Source organism: Cololabis saira, chromosome 7 (genome assembly GCF_033807715.1).
Source record: "Cololabis saira isolate AMF1-May2022 chromosome 7, fColSai1.1, whole genome shotgun sequence".
In the NCBI taxonomy this organism is placed as follows: Eukaryota; Metazoa; Chordata; class Actinopteri; order Beloniformes; family Belonidae; genus Cololabis; species Cololabis saira.
In genome coordinates this window covers 17,579,639-17,598,799 of record NC_084593.1, presented here as the reverse complement: position 1 = coordinate 17,598,799, position 19,161 = coordinate 17,579,639, and the positions used below count along the sequence as shown (strand labels likewise).

Sequence of the window (19,161 nt, the reverse complement as noted above, 5' to 3'; positions counted from 1 at the left end):
CATGAAAATGTGATTAAAAAATAAATCTCATTGTTTGACCGGATGGTATAGTACATCAACACTTAAGAGCAAGTACAGCCGTAACAATTACATTAACAGCATGATATTTAGCATAATAACTTTTCATATATTTGTGTGTGTGTATAATTTTTAAATAAAAATGTGGAAATGGAGCTGATCAAACTGAAACATACCAGTTCACTAAAGTGTTTTCACAGCTTTATAATATACAACTAGAATGTGCTGATTTTGCCAAAAAGCTTTTAATGTTTGGCATTATAAACACATGAGAGCGACTTTTCTCTGTGATGACAATGAACAAAACGTCACATCAATGAACGTCTACTGACCGTTTGGGAGACATAAAAAATTTATGCTACAGTGTCCTATTTTAAATTATCATCTTTTTATTCAATAAAAGTAGGATTGTTCTGGATTCTACATAAGATGTCTTGGTAAAAGTTAACTTTCTGTAACTGTGTGAGAATGTTACATAATACATTCGAAAAAGCGTCCTTAACATCTTATTACCCTCAGCTTTGACCAATTATTTTTTTTATTTTGTCCCTCTGTGTACCCTTATTTTTCTCAAATTGCAGCTATTCATAATGATCACATGCATATTCTCATTATTGGACTGAAGTATTTTAAAAGCGGTAGAGCTGCAGCGAGTTTATTCACAAATAATTTAAAAACACAAATACAGATAACAATCAATTGAGGTACGTTTGTAAAATGTGACTCCCCAGAAGCTACTGTAGCTTATGAATAGGGGCCCAGTCACACAGCAAAACAACTATAAATTACACAGATACATATAATAACCTTATTACCTAAAAAAACACACAATAAAACCCTGAGACCTCCCCAGATTTCCTAGATACAAAGATATTCTTGTAAAAATAATACATCAGGTATCGGTAAAATTGGTGAAACTGTGGAACCGCCTGGATGAGGAACTAAAAAAAAGTAGCTCAATTTACAAATTAAAAAAAAATTATAGATCTAAAATAATAGATAGATAGATATAGAACACTAATATAAGTTATCTTGATACGCTAACAGAAACAATACCTTAATTATTACCAACTATATATTTATTATGACAAGCTATTGCTTAAAGCAGCACAATGTAACTTTCAGCTTTTGTTGAGTTTGGCGACTCCTTTGGACAAAAGCGGTAGTGCTTTACCAGCCTCCTCCGATAAAACTTTTATTTTCTTAGTTTTTTTCGCTGCTTCAGCCATGATACCAGCTTCTGCTGAGCTCTGCGCTCCACGCCCTCGCCCAGCTTTCGTCTCGACTACGAATCAGGAAGGAGGGGGAAGTGACGTATGCCGTAAAGCAGTCAAAGCCGTAAAAAATTGTAGTTTTTTAGTGTGGAAGGGTTCCTACCATGCACCTCAAAGTTACATAGTGCCAGTGAAGGTGATACAGACCCCTCAGACCATGACAGAGGTGTCATTAAACCTGTTGTAAGTTGATGTACCATCACAATGACTCTGGAAATATTATATTAAGGTGGAAAAATTACATAGGGCTGCTTTAAATATCCAACTAACTAAATTATGCTGTCCTCAATCGTGAGTTACCACATTTATTTTCTTCTCTTCTTTGTTCATTTTCTTTGTTTTGTTCGTTCGTTTCGTTTTCTTCTTAATATTTTAAATTTTTTTTTTTCCTTTTCTGTAGTCTGCCTTTTGTTGAAAAGGATAGCCATGAGGCTTCATCCCATACCTTTTTGGTCTAAAAAAATAATAATAAGTGTGTGTGTATGTATATGTGTGTGTGTGTATATATATATATATATATATATATATATATATATATATATATATATATATATATATATATATATATATATATATATATACACACACACACACAGTGTTTCCCCTAGAATTTTTTTCAGGCCCGGTGGTACCACCGAAAAAATCCTAAACAGACGAGGCGCGTGGGACGGCATATTGGACATGTGACATGTGACATGCAGCAATATAACAAAGTTTTACTCTAAAAATCATTGTAGGCCTATATTGCTGAATGATATCACTTCAAATAAAAATACATAAAGTTTAAATAAAGTTCAATGAAATAATAAGATTTAATCTAACCTTTAACCAAAGTGTCAGAAAGGTCTGACCCCATATGAGCATTGAGCACATCTTTTCTATATATTTCAGAGGGATCTCTATGAAAACCCTCTGGGATGGTCCTCTTTTAACGGCTGCTTGTGCTGACGGCATATGCCACAAAACATCCCTATTCACAATTGAGATTATATCAGTTATAAATAATTTAAACATTGTAGAAGATTTTTTTCCCCGTTTTGTTATAACAGAGTTGCATGCATTTGACTGGGGAAAAATGAACCTTTAGTGGTTCTAGTGGAAAGACAATCTATTGTCTGTGTTATTTTCATCATTATTGCTTACCAAAAAAAGAAGCTCAATCAGAACAAAAATGTAAGCTAAACAACAAATTGGAAATTTACCATGGGGAGTGTGGTACAACTAAGGGCTGTATTTATGGTTATTAAGCAATTTGGGATCCCAGCCAGATGTTTAAATGCGTTGTTTTTTACTGGGTCACCAGTAAAAAATTACAGTGTCAGCGACGGTAAAGGCTGATTTATGGTTCTGCGTTACACCAACGCAGACCCTACAGCGTAAGGTACACGGCGACGCGCACGTATGGTGCGTGTCGCCGCGTACCCTACGCCGTTGGTGTACCGCAGAACCATAAATCAGCCTAGACGCTCATACATATGGCTGGCGCTAGGACCCCGCGGACGCCTGGTGTGTCGTCCGACGGTGTTTTCCTTCATGCTTCCCTGCAGTGGCTCATGCAAACACAAACACACGGACCTGCAGAAACATTTCTTTATATCATGTTGTCTGTCGCCCGCCATATTTTTTCTTTTTTTTTTGGCTAGCTACAAACTCTATACATCCCATAATATATTATAATATGACCGCGCTCTCAACAGCGTTACTAGGCAACGAAGCAGGTTGACTCCCGTTGCAGAACAGCTGCAGAGGCTCCTAAACGTAAATGATCATTGATTTTTTTTTTTTTAGGCCTGGCGGGGGGTCTCGTTGGACTGGCGGCCCCGCCAGGCCTATATAATGGTAGGGGAAACACTGAGATATATATATATATATATATATATATATATATATATATATATATATATATATATACCTGTGTGTATACATATACAGTGTGTATATGCAAATATCTTTAATGTAAATGACCAAAATAAACTACTACTACTACCCTGAGACCTCAGATTTCCTAGATACAAAGATATTCTTGTAAAAATAATACATCAGGTATTGGTACATAAACATTCACAGATAGTTTTAGAGTTAGACATAATTTGAGAATTAGACATAATTTAATAAGAAGAGACATCATTTAGTAACAATTTTTGTTTTAGTCTCAATTTGAGAGAGATCCAGACTCTTTTATAGCAACTATCAGAATCAGACTTTAATGACAGGATTTGAATACATCAGGGAATTTGACTTCGGATATCATCTCATTCCAAATTTTTGGACCTTTACAGGTTACACTGAAACTTTACATTTCAGTTTCCTTTTCTTTCCCTTTAAAAGTTATTTTCCACTCGTAGTGTGTTCATGAGTGGGAGCATAAATTGGGATGATCATCAAGCTTTGATGATGCTCTCCATCCACTAAGCCACCTTCCGGTTCTTGATCTTGTCAGTCTTGAATCACAGTAATTAACACCTGCTATCTTCAAATTAACTGAGACTCTTCTGTTTATCACATCTTCTAGAGTCCACTTCGGGATGAATGGATCGATGCGTATAAATCCTGCCGAGAGGACGGTTAGGACGGGCTCCCCACCGGTGCTGGAAATACACCTCAGCAACGACACCGTGTGCTTCTCTGACAGCACCGTGGAAATCAGGTAATGGGGACAGTAACCCGGTGAAGATGGATGGAGGTGACAGCGGTTCACCTTGGGGTACGAGTCTGATTCAGTGAGTGTCTCCGATTCACTGCCGTGTCTGAAGACACTGGCAATTACCGGCATGAAGAATGTTGCCTTTTTGATCAGTGTTTGTCCTGATCGTGACCCGTCGGGTCCTGGTGTAATCTTGAGTGGTTTGGACAAGCATTTATTTGTACTGTACTGAAAGTTTCACCTATGCTGTCCCGTCTCATGACAAAGACACCAAAAGGAACGTGTGGTAAAGTGGGTAACCTAACGATAGCTCCAGTTGACCTGGTTCAAAAACAGTGGTCATACATTTTCTGATTTCTTCTACTGCTCAAAAACTGTCAGTGCGTTTCCATGCAGTTAATAACCCTTTTCTAACCGGAATATTAGCAATAACCCGGTTTTGCACGGGCAAGTAAACACCAATTACCCTTTTGAATAACCGGAATTTACTCATATTACGGTTTTTCAAAACCCGAAAATGACCCCTGGGTTACTCCTTTTTAACCTGAATATTTGGTCATGTATAGCCTAACGGGATTTCCCCATCAAAAGGAACAGGAATTTGTTTTCTGCGCATGTTCTTTTCGTAAGGAATCTTGGTCTTTTGAGTCCAGGAAGTTCTTATAAACTTGGAGAAACACAAGACCAGGAGGAGACTAATCACTCCATAAATGTAATGAAAGATATGAACATTTCTGCATTTGTAGACGGTAGAAAGTACCGGGATAGCCAGATTTACAAAAAGGTGAGTGAAAAGTTGTGCGAAGCAGGATTTGTACGAACACCAGACCAGATCAAGCTCCGCTGGAAGACGCTGAAGAAGGCGACTTCTACTGGGCTGTTGATTATCCTCCGTGCTGCTGTTATTGTTGTTTTGGATTTGGATACAGGAAGTAGAAGCGGAAATGACAGGAATTGCATCATGACGTTCTCCGTGCGTCGCTGGTTTGATCCAGATATCCCAAATGATTAATCACCATGTATACTGTTTGCTCACGCATGGAAACAGATTATTTCGAATGTTTCAGTAACTGGAATATTGACTTTAACCCCAATTTTGACTGCAGGTAAACGTAGTCTGTGTGTGCAGGTTGACAGCAGACTGCCAGCAGAGGGTCCGGGCCCTGCAGAGCCTGGACGTTTGCTCCTCCAAGTTCAGCTTCCCTCGCTCCGAGGAGGCCGTGAGGAGCCAGAGCAACAGGATGCTCTGCGACGTTCTGCTCGACCAGGCCGTCATGCCGGGAGTCGGGAACATCATTAAAAACGAAGCCCTCTTTGACTCGGGCCTCCACCCGGCCGTGAAGGTATGGAAAAGATGATGGATTGTGTTTGGCAGAGGAATAAAAAACGAGAGTGAAAATGCAAGACAACTGTCAGGAAAAAATGATAAGCTCTTGTTGCGCTGAAATCAGGAAGGTGATGTAGAGATAAGACAAACGAGCGCATCGAGGGACACATTTGAAAGGGAAAACGTAAATATGACTGAATGTGCTCTTTTATTGAGACTCGGGTTTTTGTCCCCCGTTCATAGCTTAGGTAAAAGAAGAAACATCAATAAAATCTCACATGAAATTTTAAAGATCAAGTACTTTACTCTGCTCTTAAGGGAATATTTTTAATAAGAAAAGCTGTAGAACAACTTCTGCGTTGTTGTATACCGCAGTACTTGTACTGAACTATTACCCGAGGCTTTGTTCTGCAAGGCTGTCTGCAACGCATTAGCACATCGGACCAAAACGTTAATCTATGACTTTTGGCTTTTCCTTCTTCTGGGAACGCTGAATCTTAATGAGGTCCACCTACATCACCGAGCCTTCTGGTTTCCTGAAACGAAACAAAACAGAAACACTTACCCCATAAGGCAGAGGGAGTTGTATTTTTATAGCCCATTTCATTACATGTAAACTTTAACTCTATAATATATTGAATGTACAGCACTTCATATAATAATAGTTCATGGATCCACCAACATGCTCGAAACGGAGTAGGAATGAAGTAAACACTTATCCAGTCTTACCCCTGGATCTAACATACATTCTTACATATAATAAGACGAGTTTCAATAAGCTTACTTATAAAACACCCATACCTACTTTAATAACTGTTCAATACAGTGATATAATACTCAATATATGTATATATAAATATAGTCAAACAAATCAAGGCAAACAAAAGAAAACAAAACAAACGCCCAGCATTCAGTTGTGCTACTATGTATGTATGTACTAATAGAAGTAATTATAATGCATAGTATTACATTATCATTACTTTACAATAATATTACAATATAATAGAGAACAATAGACAGCAATGGTATAACAATATACTTGAATAACTATATAAGGGTAGATATGCTATATATACACTGGTTCATATATTTACCTCCAATTATATACATAAAAATGACTATAAATCTATATATCGACATATCTACATATAACTATAAATCAATATATATTAATAGAGATATAGATACATACTGTACGTATAATACAACTCAATATATCCATATACATACTTACATATAACATATCTATATCTATATATAATATACATCTCTATATCTACATACATAGATATCAGCAAAGCATATACCGGTGATGAAAAGTGAGGTGCATGGGAGTTGAGAGTTGAGATGAAATGCAGTGTTTAAAGCAGAACTGTCATGTAGGACCATCAGTACAACATGTTTTAGTGCAGTACATGCAGGGCCCCTGACCAAATTGGGGCCCAAAGCGAAATGTTATTTGGACACATTCACACACATATACATACATATATATATATATATATATATATATATATATATATATATATATATATATATATATATATATACACACACACACATGCATACATACACATATAATTAGCCCTCATTTCTAACTTAATTGTGAATTTATTTTAAAATAATAAGATAATTTATCAGTTAAGGAGAGCAAGAACGCATACTTGCTTTGATCAGTTATGAAACGTGATTCATTTATTTTTTTGTCACTCTGGCTCTAACTGTTTCAGTGTTTCTCTACGGCGTCTTTGGAGGAACGTGAATATTGATAGTTTTTTACAGGATCTATATGATCAATAATCAGAGTTTTACATCATGGCATTACATGAAAGCAAGATCAGTAGTGTGTGCTTTGAAATATCAGTGAATATGTCAGAAGGACTTGTATTGATGTAACGTTTGTTAAGAAGTTTCCGCACAACCTTTAGAAAAAAGGAGTTGCAAGTTTTTAGTATGTTGTTTCTCCATTAATTTTAAATTCACTTTTTCTTTCATTCATGCCTGCTGTTTTTCTTGTTTTAGTATTTTCTTGCATCGCTTTTACTGAGAGTGAAACCCTCTTTTATCCCCGGCCATACAAATGATGGTTATTCACTGTTTTGACTTGCCGACTGTAACTAAATTGTGCTTCTTTTCCAGGTCCAGCAGCTGACAGTCCAGCAGATCCGCCACTTGGTGAAGATGACTCGAGATTTCACTCTTCTGTTTTACAAGGCTAGTCCTTTTTTTTTTTTTTTTTTTAACTGTACATCAAACGCTAAAGCAACCGCTCTGTACTTCGTTAGACCTTGACGATGTGAATGGACTTGTGTTTACGCCTTTATATCCAGTATGTGCCATCTTATTCATTTTATTCAAACATTCATTAAAGAGAGGATTAACTTTAAACTGTGTTTGGCCATGAAAGGAACACAAAATTCAGAAGTATTCCTGTTAATAGAGGAGGGATAAAATACTTGTACATAGTAGACAAGTAAGGAAGTATGAATTCATCATTTACTTTTCTTTTATCCTTTGCACTGCAAAAACTCAAAATCTTACCAGGAATATTTAAATTAAAATTAAATATTATTTCTAGTTAAAATGTCTCATTTTTAGATCAAGGTCTTTTTTATTTTTCAAATATAACAAAAAAAGGAGATACAATTGACACAGGAGACAGTCAAAACTAGTTCCTGTACATTCAAACAGAACATCCCCATGCCCCCCACCCACATGTACTGGATCTCAGCAAATTTCAGTGCGTTCAATTCAACACATAATAAAAAAAAAAAGAAAAGTTATAAAAAAAAAACAATAACAAAAAAACGGGTACATATATACAAGTACATTTGGGTTACATAGATATGTTAGCAGCTGCCATGCCTTCAACAAAAGAAATAAATGGCTGCCAAATGACATAGAATTTCCTGGTGGTCCCTCTTACAGTAAAAATGTCTCATTTTTAGACAAAAAATCTCATTACACTTAAAACAAGAGTTATTACCAGAAAAATAACTTGTTATTTGACAATTTTCACCTGTTTCAAGTAAATTTTCACTTGAAATAAGTAGAAAAATCTGCCAGTGGGACAAGATTTATCTTCTCATTACAAGCAAAAAGATCTTGTTCCACTGGCAGATTTTTCTACTTATTTTAAGTGAAAATCTACTTGAAACAGGTGAAAATTTTTGTTTTGTCCAGTTATGAGTCTTTAAAGGAGCTTGAGGCAGGATTTATGAAAAAAATGTGTATACTTTTTAAGTTTTCTAGTAATAATGTCAGATGAAGCGTTCCAAACCAAAAAGAATGAGCCCTCTAGTGTATCTCTCAGTTGCCTTGAACAGGCTGTGTGCTGCAAAATGTGCTGCAATTGTGACTGGAATTTCCCGTGCTGTCCTGCGGATGTGACATCACATGACGCTGCATGCGCGTTCTCCCCGTTCTCCCGTGCCGGCTTCGCTGTTGGCTGCAGTACCCCCGACGGCCGTCGTGGTGAAGGGTGGCGCTAGAGAGTCTCATTTCTTAAAAGGAGCCTCATGTTCCTTTAAGTGTAATGAGATTTCTTTGACTAAAAATGAGACATTTTAACTAGAAATAAGACAAATATTCTTGTTAAGATTTTGAGTTTTTGCAGTGTGTATTCGTCACCTTTTGTTTCTTTTCTTTATATTCATTATTTTCTTTTTCATCTCACAGTGTCGCAGATCTGGCTCTCCTCTCTACAAACATTACAAAGTCTACAAGCGTCCCCAGTGTGGCCAGTGCTCTCATGTCATCACGGTCTGTCGTCTTGGAGACGGTGGCAGAATGACTTACTTCTGTGAGCACTGTCAGAGAGCAGATCCCAGCGGACTTGACATCAGGTAGAAATCCTCGCAGACCTTTTGGCACTTTGACGGAGAAAGTAGTGTTTTGCATTTTTGCAAAACTCTGTCCCTTGAAGATTCGGGGGCATTCTTCCAAAACCTCTGATAAAACCTGTAATATTTTCAAGTTTTTAAGACTTGAGGTTGAACCTTATACCTAACCTTTTTTTCAGGAACATAAGTGCATATTTTATGCCACAATTAGGGGTTTTTACGTTTTTCTGAATGACACAATATTCAGAAAGCAATGATTTGTTCTCAATTATGTTTTTTTTTTTATTTGATTTTTATTTTGTACATGTAAAAGACAATAATTAAAGAAAAGATAAGAAAACAAAACGAAGCAAACAAGCAAAAAAAACAACAAAACAAAGAATTTCATACTTTAACACTTAATATCTTAATTACATGTGCAAAAAGGAGTAGGAAGAAGTGTAAACTTATTTAATCCTACCCCCATTCACTAATAATTTATTAACACATATTTATAATAACTAACTATACTATAATTATACTCACACACTTACCTATACATAAATAAACATAGTTGAGTATTTTATATATATTTGTACACACATGCCCATATAAATATTTATATAAATATACTTATTTACACCATACTATCTCTATATTAACTCCATCTGATCTATATCTATATATATCAACTTACACACGTATTCACACACATACACACATATATATATATATATATATATATATATATATATATATATATATATATATATATATATATACACATATAATTACCGTATTGTCCCGAATATAAGACGACCCCCTCTTCTTCAAGACTCAAGTTTGAAGAAATACTTTTTGAACACCAAATTCAATTTTTATACAGAAAATAATTACAGTACATCTGAAACAAATGATTATAACAATATATTCAACAGAAAAAGCATGTTATTTTGACTATTTGAAATCATTATCTTGAAGTTTGCATCATAACTTCTCCTCAGCTGCCGGTTTACCTGCCGATCTTCCACCCACTTTTCTCCAGATTGTCGCTACGTTTCTCCACTTTCTGTTATCTCTTCTCTTATTTTCTTCTCTTTTCTTTCTTATACTATTTTTTATTTTTCTTCTTCGTGACAGGGGTTCGCTTTGGCCTGGGGAATTACGTTCAGCATTCGCTTTAAAGATATCTGGCGCCATCTAGTGTTGTGAATAGGTATGATGTCTAGACCCCAAATGTAAGACGACGCCCACTTTTTCAGTCTTATTTCAATGCAAAAAACACCGTCTTTTATTCGGGCCAATACGGGCTGCCCATTTCTGTACATAAACATAAACATTCACCCAATAGTGTTATTTCAGGCCCCTAAAGCCACTAAACCCCTTCCTCTTTGTACCTTGTGAAAATCATGTTTTTATATTTGTTTTTAAACTGGTTAATGTTTGGACATTGTTTTAATTCTGAATCCATTCTGTTCCATAGTTTAACTCCACTGACTGATATAGAAAATCTTTTCATTGTCGTTCGTGTTCTACGAGTCCTAAAATTTAGAGTAGCCCTTAAATTACACCTCCCCTCTCTGTCATAAAACATTTCCTGTAAGTGAGATGGTGATAAGTTGTTCCTAGCTTTATACTTGAATTGTGCTGTTTGGAATTCCACTATGTCGAAAAATTTGATTATTTTAGAATTGAAGAATAATAATTTTTCTGTCTGAAAATGTTCCAAAAATGGGATAAAGCCCCAAATCTTAGATAATGTGAGAATTTTAGGTTTTAGGTCTCCTAATAGTGAAAATGTGATGTCGCCACAGATGGTTTGAAATCTATATTTTCAGAAATATATATAGAATATTTTCCAAAGCTCTTTCGATGAAATCATGAAATTCCTAGAGGCCATGTTTGCAGGCAGATGGGCTTGGCAGGGAGTTGGGAAGAGTTTTGGGGTGAGAGTGAATGTGCATATAAGGCTGTGTTTACAGTCAGGGCTCAGGCTCAGCACCTCCTGGTCTGTGTTTAGCAAAGCTTTGAGAGGGTTAGAGTCCAGAGTTCTACAACACTTTACACAGCTGATGGAGCTGTCGGGGAGAAGTTTCCTGAAAGCCGCTGCTACTTTTTTCCTCCATGATTGTCGGTGTTACAGATTTTCCTTTTAGTTAAACATAGCCATGCTTCGTGTTCGAACAGTTCTCACACGGTGCGATTATCCTTCCAACTTTCAACACCTTGAACTCTAATATCTTAAATTACTTATTTTACATTTACACTTCTTCGAACCAGCAAGTTTAAAAGCAAGTTATATGGTTCTTTATACAGATATTAGCAAATGTGTTGGCACCCTGAGATTAGAGAAGAAGAAAAAAAAGAAACCTGATGGACAAGGCAAGTTTATTTCTATAGTAGAGTTTAACAACAAGGGGATTCAAAGTGTTTTACAAAGACATTCAAACAGATTGCAGATTTAGAGTTTCATTCAAAGGCAGCTGGGAACAGGTGAGTCTTCAACCTGGACTTAAATAAACTGTTTCAGCTGATCTGAGGATTTCTGGGAGTTTATTCCAGACATGTGGAGCATAGAAGCTGAATGCAGCTTCTCCATGACTGGTTCTGACTCTGGGAAGAGATTAAAAAAACAGATCCAGGTGACCTGAGGGGTGTGGAGGTTCATACTGGGTCAGAAGGTCACGATGTGTTCTGGTCCTGGACCATTCAGAGCTTTATAGACCAGCATCAGAACTTTAAAGTCTGTCCTCTGGCAGTCAGGCAGACGGTGTAAAGACCCCAGAGCTGGACTGATGTGGACTGATTGATTTTGATTTGAAGATTTTATTTCGAACATGCATGATATAAATATAGATAGATAGATAGATAGATAGATAGATAGATAGATAGATAGATAGATAGATAGATAGATATGTGTGTGTATATATATGTGTATATATATATATGTATATGTACTAATTTTTTTAATTAATCGATTCCAAATCGTCGCATGCGATGCATCGACACATCGATGAATTGCACCCACCTCTAATAAATATAGTCAAAATCAAAGCAAATCAAGGCAAACAAAAGAAAATAAAACAAACGCCAAGCATTTAGTTGTGCTACTATGTATGTATGTATGTACTAATAGAAGTAATTATAATGCATAGTATTACATTATCATTACTTTACTGTAATACTACAATATAATAGAGAACAATAGACAGCAATGGTATAACAATATACTTGAATAACTATATAAGAGTAGATATGCTATATATACACTGGTTCATATATTTACCTCCAATTTTATATACATAAAAATTACTATAAATCTATATATCGACATATCTACATATAACTATAAATCAATATATATTAATAGAGATATAGATACACAAATACTGTACGTATAATACAACTCAATATATCCATATACATACCTACATATAACATGTCTATATCCATAATGTAAATCTCTATATCTACATATATTAATAAATGTACATATCTACATGTTTATTCACATCTGTATTTTGAATAGAATGTTTCTTTTGTATCTTTTTTTAAATAGTGATATGTTTTGACTTTGTTTTAGGCTGTTCCACAGTTTCACTCCGCAGGTCGACATACAGGGTCCACTGAAATAACTTGAAATTGACAAAAGTACCCCTTTGTTAGATTTTTTATTTTTATTTTTTTCTATGATTCCATTGAACCACAGTTAAAGACGATGTCTGATAATTTTCATTTGCCAATTTTCAGTAGATTTTAATCTATAATTAGTTTTATCGGTTATATGTTATTTCAGTGGCTACTGCATTTTTTATTTTTTATTTTTTTTCAATAAAAGGATACCAACACATTTGTCCACATGTGTAAATGTGCTTGCATATGCAAACACTTAGATAAAAGGGCCAACATAAAAATAAGGTACGGTAAGATACAGTTATGTGAAAAAGTCCACACTTTCTGTATTGTAAGGGGTTCTGTATAAATCATAAAAGGAACAAGAAAATCTGGTCATTTGGTCTTATTTAGTAAATTGCAGAATTGCACATGCAGAAGGAAAAATAGGACATACCATGGTACCCTCTTTCTTATTATCTTATATAATTAAGAGGTAAGTCACAGCCAGGTGCTGCAAATCCAATGCATGTGATGAATTGATCATCAGCCAAAGTGCAGATGAGGCAAAGATTGTGAGCAGTTTGCTGGCTTGAAGCATCCCGGTGTGTTAACACCAGGCCAAGAAGGAAAGACATCAGCAATGAGCTTAGAAAAACCATGGATGTGTTGCTCCCTCTCATTAGGCCATTTCCAAACAATGTGGAGTCTATAATTTTACAGTAAAAAGATTATTCACAAGTGGAACACATTTAAGACGGTTGCAAATCTTCCCATCTAGAAGGCCTCTTCTCTCTAAAAGACCAAACGGTAAAAAAAAAAGAAAGAGTTTGAGAAATTGCAGCTGAAGAAAGTCATTTAGGCAGACAAGGTCAATATGTAGATGTTTGGCCATAATATACTGCCACGTTTGTCAAAAATGCAGGGAAGTACATCACTAAAAACCTTGTACCACCTGTCCAGCGTCGTGGTGTTTATGATTTGTTTTTCATCCGCAGGACCTGGGCATCTTGCCGTCTTTGTCTGGTCCATGAGCTCTGTATGCCAGAGCATTCAGGTGTCAAATTTGAGGCCATCTGTCTGAAAAACGGTCTAAAGCTTGTTGAATTTGGGTCATGAAGTACGACTGTGATCCCAATCACATCAGCAACTTTACAACAAAATGGCTGAAACAAAGAATTGGATTAAGTTGCCTGTGCTGAAAAAAATCGATTTTCCGATTCTAAATCGATTCTCATATTAATTCCTAAAAAACCAATCGTATGTCTAAAGATTGATTTTTATATATTTATTTTTTCATCATTACATTACAACTTTTGGTATTTTTTTGTTTATGCCCAAAAAAGGAATGTTTTGTTGAACACAAGAATAACTTGTGCCATGTTTTTGCCTTTAAATATGTTTAAAGGTATGAAAACATTGAAGTTTTCAGGTATAATTACATAAATTGTCTATATTTCATTACTTTATATACTGTCTTCATGTCACATTTGCATAAAATGCTAAAAACCAAATTCTCAAAAATTGAAAACCGAAAAAAAAAGAAAATGGAAAAAATTAAAACGGAATGTGGGAAAAAAACGATTTCATACGACTCTGTTTGCTGCCCTGGATCTGTTTGATAATTCTGCCCCACGATGTTTCTGAAAGCAGTTATATCAGCATTCTGGGAGCTGATTGGTCCTTACAGCATCATTAGCTGCAATACTTGCTTGGGAATCTCAATATAATACTAGTATTAATATGTTGCATAACTACAGTCATATAATTCACGCAACAGCTGAAACTGTTTTAATAACACTAACCCAAATCAATATCGGAATCGGATCGAATCAAATCTTGATAATCGATTCTGAATCTTAAGAATCGGAATCGAATCGATTCTTGACATTTGAATCGATCCCCAGCCTTAGTTGTTACGATGATACCAGATACCAGGTCCCGACCTGAACCAGCTGAAATACTTCAGTGGGACGGATGCAGAGACGAATGCTCAATGAATCAAAGCAAAAACTAAAATGTAAAATAGAGTGTGCCAAGATTGTGGATCCCCGTGGATCTTCCACACCAGAGACTGATAATGCCATGAAGAAAATGACTTCAAATGATCACTGCAGACGGTGGAATTTAAGCTCCTGCAGTGTAATCAGTTTCTTTTTTTTTACACATTGCTTCTGCACTTTGGCTTTTCTTATGTTTGCATAAATAATGATCTGATGTAATAAGCCACACATTTTTGTTGATGCGAGGCTGTACTTACATGACTTTTAATGCCTGTTAAGGATCAGTATGATGAGCTCTTATGTTCTGATGTGTAAAACCTTTGATTTCAGTGAGCACTTTAGCTTTGCATCAGACATAAGCAGTAAATATTTAACTCCAACTGAGAAACAGCTTTGTTTGGTCCGTGCATCCATCCGTCCATCCATGCGTCCGTCCGTCCGTCCGTCCGTCCGTCCGTCCGTCCATCCATCCATCCATCCATCCATCCATCCAACTTCAAAATGCTCAGGCAGCTGGAATCGATCCCAGTTGTCATCGGGCGAGAGACTGCCGGGACACACTGGCAGTCATGTTTGAACATATTTGTCCAAATAATTCTACCATAAAAGATACATAAACAGTAAAATGGATGGAATAAAAAATCATCATGACTGATATAAGGCTCTTGCAACTTGATATACGTCTCTTGTTCAAAGCGCTTTCATTGCTCACAATCAAAATATGCAAAATATTCACTTTTGATTAAAAGATCTGATCATATACTTAATAAAGTTGGACTTGCTTTAATATTAATTCCAGTAAAATACAATCCCTTTGCAGTCTCTTTATCAAATGTTCATTGATATCAAATTAGTATAGAAATTATGCTTATAGTTTCATTAATGTCACATGTGAAGAATGGTGCAGCGCCTGTGGCTACTTACTGCAGTCACTCCCATCTATTGAATGTCTTTGTAGGTTCTTTAGAGTTTTAGTGTTTCTGGGACTTTTTCAGATCTGTTATGATAACTGTGAAAATGAGAAGGTTGTTCACATCCAGGAGAAGCTGAGCTTCCCAAAGCCCAACAAATACCCAGGCTGGGATTCACAATCCCACGAGCTGAAGAGACCATGTATGTAGAGTTGGAGCAAAACGGATGAACAGGATAGGGAAGTATAAACCATTTCCTCCGTCAATCATCATGAGGAATGGAAGATCCCAGGCAAAATAAGATGACTGAGCGTTAAGTGCTGAATATGACCCTGCAAGAATATCAAGAATGGAGATTATGTATTTGACTGCGGGGACATTTCCTGACTCTGATGCTTCTCATCCCAGCTTTCAGGGCCGTCGCGGTGAAACGGCGCCTCTGCAGCTAGTTGTGAGTTTCCATCTCTGTTATTTAACAAGAGAGCTCACTTGTTATTTTGGGAATCTCGCCATCAACTGCTGCAAACACTTGGGGGGAAGTCGTTGTCTCAGATATTGATGCGCTACCAACAGCTCACCCCGTTGCATTCATGGCATAGCCGGGAGGGAATATGTAAAAAATCATAAAGATTGTGCACTTGGTGACAAGTTTTTGACATTTGGCATGGTGTTAGGTACAGTATGGACATAAGGTTTTCAAAAACCACCGCAAACAAATTGGGAAAATGACCCCCTAGTGGCCGGTTTGCAGAAAATTCAAAATGGCTCTCGCGGAAAAGACCAAAGGTCATATCTCAGCTTCTCCTAGGCCTAGATTCTTGTATATTGTCAATTTCTCTACTTTTTTGGTGCTAAGAATTCAATTCTGAGATACATTTCCTATTTCAAGGTCATGTTGAAGGTCAAATTTAATTTTCAAGGTCATTTTTTGCCTCAAAAATCTCCATATCTCTAGAATTAAGTCGCATAGAAAGATTATAGAGGGCTCCAGACCCATATTTTCACCCCCAAGGATGCAATTTTCTGTTTATTGGACAGGTCACTATCACTGTAGTGTCAATCTCATTGGGTGAGCACAGTGGCCTTCATTCATGCTTAAGATGAACATAACCTCAGAATCAGCTTTATTGGCCAAGTTTGAACATGCCCGACAAGGAATTTGACTCCGGTTATTTCGCTCACTGTACCCAGATTTAAAAAGTAGCAAACAGTAAATAAACAAATGTACAGTAAATAAACACATGTGGCACTTATTCAGAATCACAATCACAATCAGAATCACCTTTATTGCCCAGGTTCGAACATTGTCCAACAAGGAATTTGACTCCGGTAATTAACATAGATACAATTTATAAAAAAAAAAAAAAAAAAAAAAAAAGTGAAAGGTGCAGCAGTACTGAGGTAGACATGGTAATGACAGCTCTTGATAATAAATATATATATATATATATATATATATATATATATATATATATATATATATATATATATATATATATATATATATATATATATATATATACACATATACACAATTTTTAAAAAGTGAGAGGTGCAGCAGAATGAGGTAGATATGATTAGATTATTGGGAGGTGCATTGTTACAGCATATTGCACGGTGATTGAACTAAGTCACAGTGAAAGAATAGGATTTTATTAAAATAACACACATTTTGAATTTTCTGCAAACCGGCCACTAGGGGGCCGTCCCAATTTGTTTGCGGTGGTTTTTGAAAACCTTATGTCCATACCTACCACCATGCCAAATATCAAAAACTTGTCACGAAGTGCAAGATTTTCATGAATTCCCTCCCAGGAGACTTCAGCTACGTCTCCCTCTCTCTCTGTGTGAGATGAGAAAATTAAAGACAGCCTTTATCCTCTGGAAATGTGACGTGGATTCAGCTTCTCTGCCTCTGTTTGCTTTGGCAAAGAAGATCATAATCTGGTACTTCTCACCTCCACCTCCGAACCCTCTGTTCAGACGCAACCTGTGACCAAACCGACGGTGAGGAGGTGGGCACAGGAAGCTGAGGAACGTCGGCGGGGGGGCTTTGAAGTCACAGAATGGGATGCACTCCGTGAACCAAATGGAAGTGACACCAGTGACATGACTGAGTGTGTAACAAACTCCAGCATCCCCATCAGGACGGCAACGTGCTCTCCTAATAACAAGCCCCCGGATCACCAGTGACCTGAAAGAGCTGCTGAACAAGAAGAAATGAGCCTTCAGGGAGGGATGTATGGAGCCATTGAGGAGTGTGTGGAGACAGCTTAAAGTCAAGCTATGAAAGAACAGGAAAGGTGTAAGGAAACGAATGCTGCTGAGCAAGCTGCTGCGGATAAATGTGTGGGATGTGTGGTCAATGATGGAGATCACCGGGTTCAAGCAGAACAGGGATCAGCCTAATGGAAGATTGGACAGAACCAATGAAGTGAACATGTTTTTCAAAAGGCTCAGCTCAGTGAGAGGCGCAGCATCTCCCTCTCCTGCCCCCAGGCACACAGACCTCACAGACCGCACAGCCTCCCTGGACCCGCAGCTTCCATGTCACACCTCTACAGTGTCATTTTGCACCTCAGTTGTGGATCTTAATACGGTTTAATCATCTTCCCTTCTCAACGGGAAACACTAAAGCTCCCTCTGCCTCCTCGTCCCACATGTCTGTCTCCAGGAGGTGAAGAGGCAGCTGGAGATACTGAATCGTAATAAGGCTGCAGGTGTAGATGGAGGCCTGAGCAGACTAGCTATGAGCTGTTTTACAGCACCTCCTCAACCTCAGTGTGAGCCGGTACAATGTTCTGATGCTGTGGAAGTCTTCCTGCCTTGTTCCAAGCCATCAAAAACAACAGAGCAGCCATCCTAATAACATATAAAGGTTTTGGAGAGACTGGTATTAGGTACACAAACAAACACCAAGACTTACTGCAGTTTCCCTATAATGGGAGTCTGCGTTAGATGTTAGTTTCCTTTATTTAACCAGGTAAAAACTTGAGATTAAAATCTCTTTTCCAAGAGTGACCTGACCAAGAGGGCAGCAGAAACAGTGTTAGAACAGTGAAAAACAACAACAATCAGCAGTCACACACTATAGTCAGGGACACAAATAACATACAACATAAACTCAGGAACACGACAGGTCCGTATAATGTAAAACTTTTCAGTACTATTCGATTAAAAACAATCACATTGGCCAAGAGAACTAGTTTCTCGATCCTTTAAAATGGAATTAAATTCCCCCAGAGTGATCAGTTCAGGTGACCTCAGATCATCCTGAAGGTCATTCCATGACCAGGGAGCAGCGTATCTGAAGGCTTTTTTCCCAAGTTCAGTGTCGGCTCGAGGAACCAACATGCGGAGGACATCCTGTAAGCGTAGGTTGTAAGGATTAGCGTCTCTACACATGTATGAACATAGTTAAGTAGGAACCAGCCCAAGAACAGATTTATATATAAAAAATAACCATCGAGAAAGTCTGCGGTCGATAAAGATAGACAATTTGCAGTTGCATACAAAGTGCAATGGTGAACACGATTGCCACATCCTGTAAT

General features: G+C 37.0%; 1 protein-coding gene across 1 annotated transcript in view; it reads left to right on the top strand.

Annotated features, from left to right (window-relative positions):
* The window catches only part of neil3 (nei-like DNA glycosylase 3), a 35,857-nt gene that overhangs the window by 4,609 nt on the left and 12,087 nt on the right, over window positions 1-19,161 (top strand). Inside the window, exons 3-6 of the mRNA XM_061726184.1 lie at window positions 3,805-3,939; window positions 5,066-5,279; window positions 7,403-7,477; window positions 8,942-9,108. Coding sequence (XP_061582168.1) covers window positions 3,805-3,939; window positions 5,066-5,279; window positions 7,403-7,477; window positions 8,942-9,108 — 591 coding nt within the window. The remainder of the gene's footprint in view (window positions 1-3,804; window positions 3,940-5,065; window positions 5,280-7,402; window positions 7,478-8,941; window positions 9,109-19,161) is intronic.